We start from the raw sequence: 7,023 nt of genomic DNA, 5'->3' as shown, positions 1-7,023 counted from the left end.
TAGATAGATAGATAGATAGATAGATAGATAGATAGATAGATAGATAGATGATACATACATACATACATACATACATACATTTGCACATATAATTTAGGATTTGTGCTGTGAATTTGGGATTCTGAAATCCATTTTATGATTGTTAAAAGGGAGTAGTTGTTCTATTTCCATGTGTCCCCACCCATTCATCACCAAATGTTGGATGCATAAATCTATGCTCTGAGTTAGATAGAAATGACGAAAATTAAAAAAAAAAAAAAACCCGAGGGAAGATTCATGCCAGCATCCGTGGCCTTAAATCCATGCCTTTTCAAACTTGCTAAGACTCATCAGCAAGAGAGTTAACTTGCCTGTATAAACATCTCTTTTAAAATCAATCATAAAAATAAGAGTCAACTGATAATGACGGGTCTTTAAATTCAACAATGCCATCAGCTTCGTCAAATGAGTTAGGCGTTTAGAAGAAAACATCTTAAAGTCTGATTAATTTTCCTCAATCATAAATTTTTCTCACAATATAACAAAACAAATCCCTTTGAAGCTCTCTGTAGGGATTCCCTGCCATGTGAATCCTGTGTGGAGCTAACAATGTGCTGCACAAATAAGGATATTTTAATCTCATAGTGATGACGTCAGCCTTCTTTCAAGAACTGTTAAAAGCTGATATGATTAGGGCCACAAGGAAAAGCTTCAGTAAGTGTGGAAACACGAGAATGGTAAGATGGCATTAGATAATTATCCTTGTATTGTCCCCAAAGCATATAAACCCCCATGTAATAACTAATATCATAGCTTCTAACAGGCGTTTACTTGGCAACATTTGCCATATGTCACCTTTTATCACATCACTGGATTCAGTGAGGCATTTGGAGGAATACAGCCCTGTTCCTTTTATAGACAGAAACCTCAGCCTTGCAGGTTAGTGTCCTGTCATCCTAAGGAAAACCCTGCTGTCCATTTGGACATCATTTGCTTTCAGCTCCATGCTTTATACGTTCACAATTCACTGAGACATGCTCTGTGGGATGTGACACACCAGGCATCTCGTGTGTCCTCTGAAGCAAGCATGGCTCCCAGACGGGCAGCACCCACATCTGAGAGCTAACCACTCCAGAGCACCCAGAAACTGAAGTGAGACTCAGACAGCTGTTTTAGCAAGCTCTGCAGGTGATTACACTGCAGGTGAATGTTTGAGAACTCCTGCCATAGAGTAAAAGAATGTTATTTTGCTGTGTACAGAAATATCTGTGTTGCAGGGCTTGGGAAAGAGCCCAGAGCTGCCTGCCTGCTAGACAACAATTCTACCACTAAACTGACACTTCTGGCTCACACCCAAAGGGTAGTTATTAGAGCAGGGTAATTTTGTAGCATCCTGTGTTTTCAGGCCTAAGTTGCTGCTGTACTTAATGGAACACAATAATTCTTTTTTTTCTTTTACAATGGTACCAATCTTCAGAAAGTTTTATCAAAGGTTTACACTAAAGTATGTTTTCAATTTCTAGTAAGCCACTGATGTAAATTTAGCTGAAAGTCTGAGTTGCAAAAAATAAAATAAAAGTGATTAACTAAAACATCATAACATTACACAGGCAAAAATGGATGATGTATATGTCATAGGTTTATTAATCCCTGTAATTAAAATGACAAAATAACTAAGCTGATTACTGCATTTATCTTTAGCATTTCCTGGTCTGAAATGTGTGTCACCCGTGCAATTATATCTCTGTAGACAGAATGAGGAATGAACAGGACAGGGAGTCCTGTCTGCTATACACAGACAAACCAAGGAATGTTCCAGAAGATGAATAAAAAGGAGCTGCCAATATCTTGTGTAACAATCCTGTGTGATTAGCACTCTAAAAAGAAATAGAACCAAATAGAAAGATACTTGGTTTTTTTTATTTGCTTTCTGTTTTTTGTTTTAATATGGTATCAACCACAGGGCTTCCCACATTTAAAAAGAATGGATTTTTATTAAAAAGATACATAGTTCAATTCCTACCCACAGACATCATAGATATCAAGAGTAAAATGTTGGGGAAAAATACCATGCACACTTAGTTTCTACAAAAAAAAAAAAAATAGGAATCAGGTTTATAGTGTGATTTATATAATTTCTTTTCTTAATTTCAATAGGATCGTGAATTTGCTTTTACAGATATATATATATATATATACATATATATATGTATATATATATATGTATATATATATATCATGTAGGGTTGCAATCTACCAGTTTTCCTCAGTATTTTAGTGAAGATGTGTATGAAGTAACAAAGTATGGACAGTCCTGCGTCATAGCAGGCTTTCCCAGTGGATGCTAGATTTTGGATAATGTTTTAAGATTATAGGAAAAAACAGCATCATGAAGGGGCACAGAGCTTTCATGACCTTCATTTCACAGAGGTCATTGTCATCAGATCCTGTTATTTTTGAAGTACATAAAGCCGATGTCGGAATAGCATTTGCCAAGTATTTAAAAATAAGAAATTTAACTCTATAATGTTACAGAATATTTTGGGTAACATAAGTAAAAAAAAAAATTGCAAAACAAAAAAACCCCAAACCAAAGAATGTTAAATCAATACCACAAAGTCATATTATATATTCACAGTAGAGAAGATCTGAATGTAACTGATACCTGCGACTGGGCATTGATATTGGCTCCTTCCTTAACTAGAACTTTGACAACTTCCGCTTGTCCGGCCAATGATGCAATGTGAAGAGCAGTATTTCCCTTCTGTTAAAACAGAATAAAAGATCTTACAGGCTTCCAAACTACATAGAAATCAAAATATACAAGCACTTTCATGTTCACATTTCAAATTATTAAAATTTGCACATTGTCATGGTAAATCCATCATTTTTCCCAAGCCCATCTTGCAAAGGATTATTTTTTTAAATAAGAAGTTGGGAGTCTCTTCTAGCATCTCATTATTCTTTCTTTTGTAGTACTGGGACCGTAGGAGGACTGGATTTTAACAAAGCCACAGTTTGTAGATATGTGTGCATATGACAGTGTCCTATAGAGTTAAGGGATTTAAATAAAACAAAACACCAAACCACCTGATTGTAAGAAAATACCAATTTAAAAAATGAGACATTGAGACATTGCTTATTAACTGTGCAAAAAAAAAAGTAGGGAGACCGGAGACAGGGCTCAGTAGCTAAGAGTGAACCGACCCCATTACCTACATTAGGTGGCTTACAACCACACCAGTTCCAGGACACTGGCTGTCCTGTTCTGCCTTCCTCAGACACCTGCACACATATGCAGGTATACGCGCGCGCGCACGCACACACACACATACACACACACACAATTTATAAAACAAATCTTTTTAAAAATCCTCACACCTGGGGACTCTGAGAGGGTGGAGAAACTTTGCTTACAGTTGTTTCTACCTACAAGGACACATGGTTTTGCTCAAAATATTTTAGAAAATTCTGGACCAACCATAAAATTACTTATTATTTCTATTCCTTGCTACATCAGAATTTATGATACAAGTCAACACTGATAAAAAAATGAAAATGCAATTAAGAGAAATCATGAAAATAAAAAATTAAAACAAACGAAAACATAGACTCCAAAGCATAAAGTTTATTCTCTGTCTTTCTGCTTCCAGCTCACTGCAGAGTCACAATCCACTCAACATTTGTGGGACCCCTTCTTCTTCTTTTACAAGATTGTTTTTCTCTTGAAAGTTCTACAACTCTAATCTAGGATTCAAAGTTAATAAAAACCGAGCAGAGTGGAGAACATCTGAAATTTCTGCAGAAAGAGACACTTGGTGTCCCAGACCACCTGGGATCCACAACTGAGATCCTTATTTCAGGAAAGCAAGAGTTACAGATTGGTTATAGCACACCTTCCTGGCATGAGTAAGGCCCTGGAACTCCGTTCCCAACCAAGAGGGGGTGGGACAGGGAAAAGAAATGTACGGGAGGGGAGTTGAAAAGAGAAAAACATCAGTAGAAATTAGAAGGAAAATAAAAGCAGAAATAAACAATATGTAAGCAACCAAAACATGGTGGGCTTAAGGAACATCTATGTCAATACGCACAATTCAAGGGAAGGAAATACTGGGAGCTACATTGCAATCAATAGTTTAATAATTCTAGTAATTGAACACATGACCCGAAAGTTCTTTCCTAGTACAACACAGGGGATCTAGTATACCCATAACAAACAGAATGAATCAAAATAAAGACACATAAATTTAACCAAAGCATAAAGAAGATTGCCCGTTTCCACTGAAAAGGTGCTATTTCAGCTGAGTTGGTTTAATGCTGCTGTTTGTGTGTGTGTGTGTGTGTGTGTGTGTGTGTGTGTGTGTGTGTTCTTAAATCAATTGACTGTAAGCAAACAGGTGTAAGTGTCTGTAGAGGATCCTGTTGATCTAGGCTTTTTTGTGAACCACACAAAGAACAATAGTAGATTTGGAATGAGATCTGGGCTCCCAGACTCCTCGAGTCTCACTTCTAAGTCCTGAAATGAAGCAATCGCAATGCTTCAGAGTGTGGAAAAAGGTTTCAGCTTTACTCCTGAGTGGTCAGTGATCCCTAACAGACTTTTGAATAACTGGAAAAAAAAAGTTTTAAACCTCTTCAAAAACTAAACAAATTACAATAAATTAAAAAAATAACAAAATAGAATGAAACAAACATACAAAAACCCCTCTCCTCCTCATTGCTACGGAACATGAAGAGTACCTTGGTGGCAGAGTCCACGGAGGAGCCTCTCCCCAGCAGCTCCTGCACGAGGCCCACATGGCCTTCCTTGGCGGCCAGATGGAGGGCATTGAGTCCATTCTGAGAAAAGGAGAAGTCAGGCTTAGAGCAGAGAAATGATAGGAAGACAGGATGCTGACCACACTCAAACACAACCCACAGCAGACACACTCATGTCCTGTCTCCAGTTTTCTTTTTAAATTTTATTTATTTACTTTTTTTGTGTTCACTGGCAGCTATTTCAAAAATAGTTCTGAAAAGTGAATTTCCAGAGGCACAATGGTAATTGCGCACTAGAAACAAGGTTTGGAGAACTTCATTTTAGCAACCTTGTATTTCTTTTAATAAAGAAGTATAGAAACATGGGATTAGAAAGAGCCCTCCGTGTTTAGATCTAAGCCTCTAAGTTCGGTCCCCGGCACTTCCAGAGCCCAGATAAAAAGCTGGATGTCAGGGCTGGATATATTGTTCAGTGGTTAAGAACCCTGGCTGCTATTTCAGAGGGCCTAGGTTCAATTCCCAGCACCCACAAGGCAGCTCACTACTGTCAGTTACTACAGTTCCAGGATTTCCTGTGTCCTTTTCTGGCCTCCATGGGCACCAGTCACACATGTAGTGTGCAGATATACATACAGGCAAAACACCCATATGCCTAAAGTATTAAAATCATAATTTAAACATTATATTTAAGAAGCTAAGCATTGCTACACATCATCTGGAACTTGGTGCTCATGGGGGACAGAACAGGAGGGTGCCTGGGTTAGCTGGTGAGTAACCTAGCTCCAGTGAGAGACTGTCTTCATGGAATAAGGCAGAGAGTGGAGCAGAAAAAAATTTGAGTATACTTCTTTGGCCTCTGCATATGCACAAGCATGCCCAGGACACATTCACACACATATGTACATACGCACATATACCCAAAGTGCACACAAGTGCATACATATACACAAAGCATAGAAGTGTTTTCTAATCCGAAAATAAAAACAGTAATTCTGATTTACTGTGCTGTCTAAAGTCAAAACTCTGTCCAATATCAAATATAAAGTTTCTCAAATAAATCTTATTTTTAAATAAATGACAGAAAATCTCTTTTACAAAGTGATTAAAAGCCAAAAGACCACGTTTAAGGTTACACAACTCTGCAAGGATAGTATTATACTTCAAATGAGTTTAGATCCCAAGAGCCTTTTCTTTTTAATTGGATATTTTATTTATTTACATTTCAGATGTTATTCCCTTTCCCCATTAGCCCCCCCCCCAGAAACCCCCTATCCCATCCCCATCCTCTTGCTTCTATAAGGGTATGCCCCCCCCACTCCCACCTTCCCACCCTTGAATTCCTCCTCACTGGGGCATCTCGCCTTCACAGGACCAAGAACCTAAAAGTAAATAAATAAATTTACCATAGAATCTCTAATAATACTGTCAAATCCAGTTTCTACCTACCTAAATCCCTAAAATCTATATACCATAGCACTGAAAAAAAATGTTGTCTATATCTAAATGTGACTTATAAATTCAATGTGATATTTGTTAGAGTACTAATGACATTCTACACAGAAGTACACATTTTTACAAATCCTCTCCTAAAACTCAAGAAATCACAAAAGACCCCACATAGCCAAAACTGACCTCAACATATACAACAAAGTTGGAGCAACCCAAGCAGCAGAGCACAGACATAGAAAGACACATGGCCTTACAGGACTGAACAGAGAGCCCAGGAATGAAGCAGTGACATCAATGTACTACAGTCAACTGATTTTTGACAAGTATATTAAGAACACCCATTTGGGAAAAGATAGCCTTTTTAAGAAATGCAACAATGATCCCTTTGTTTCAATAATCTACAAAGGAGTGAAACAAGTCCCAGTACCTCACCAGGTACAAAAACAAACAAACAAACAAACAAACAAACAAACAAAAAACCCAACAACACAAAATGAATTGAAGACTTAAATATAAGACCTGAAACTATAAACCTATTAGGACATTTCCTATGTGTGGAAATGCCTCATGACATTGGACTGTACAGATGTTTTTAGGATTAATCTCAAAAGCATAAGCAATAAATTAAAAAACAGAAGAATGTGATCAGGTCACACAGGAAAGCTTCTACACAACCATCGAAGTGAAAGCAACGTAGACAATGAGAGGAAATGTTTGCGAGCCGAAATTGTCAGGGGTTATCTCCAAATGCACAAGGCATTCGAAGAACTCAATAATAAGACAAGCAAGAAGAGAGAGAGAGAGAGAGAGAGAGAGAGAGAGAGAGAGAGAGAGAGA

General features: G+C 37.6%; 1 protein-coding gene across 2 annotated transcripts in view; it reads right to left on the bottom strand.

The window, feature by feature from the left end:
* Nucleotides 1-7,023, bottom strand: part of Ank2 (ankyrin 2) — a 567,056-nt gene that overhangs the window by 146,418 nt on the left and 413,615 nt on the right. For both annotated transcript variants that reach the window (XM_028760361.1, XM_028760362.1), the window contains 2 exons: nucleotides 4,720-4,818; nucleotides 2,645-2,743 (listed from right to left, as the gene is read on the bottom strand). In XM_028760361.1, coding sequence (XP_028616194.1) covers nucleotides 2,645-2,743; nucleotides 4,720-4,818 — 198 coding nt within the window. The remainder of the gene's footprint in view (nucleotides 1-2,644; nucleotides 2,744-4,719; nucleotides 4,819-7,023) is intronic.

The sequence above is a fragment of the Grammomys surdaster genome, unplaced genomic scaffold (genome assembly GCF_004785775.1).
Source record: "Grammomys surdaster isolate TR1022 unplaced genomic scaffold, NIH_TR_1.0 126531, whole genome shotgun sequence".
Classification (NCBI taxonomy): Eukaryota; Metazoa; Chordata; class Mammalia; order Rodentia; family Muridae; genus Grammomys; species Grammomys surdaster.
This window is presented reverse-complemented; position numbering and strand designations above follow the sequence as displayed.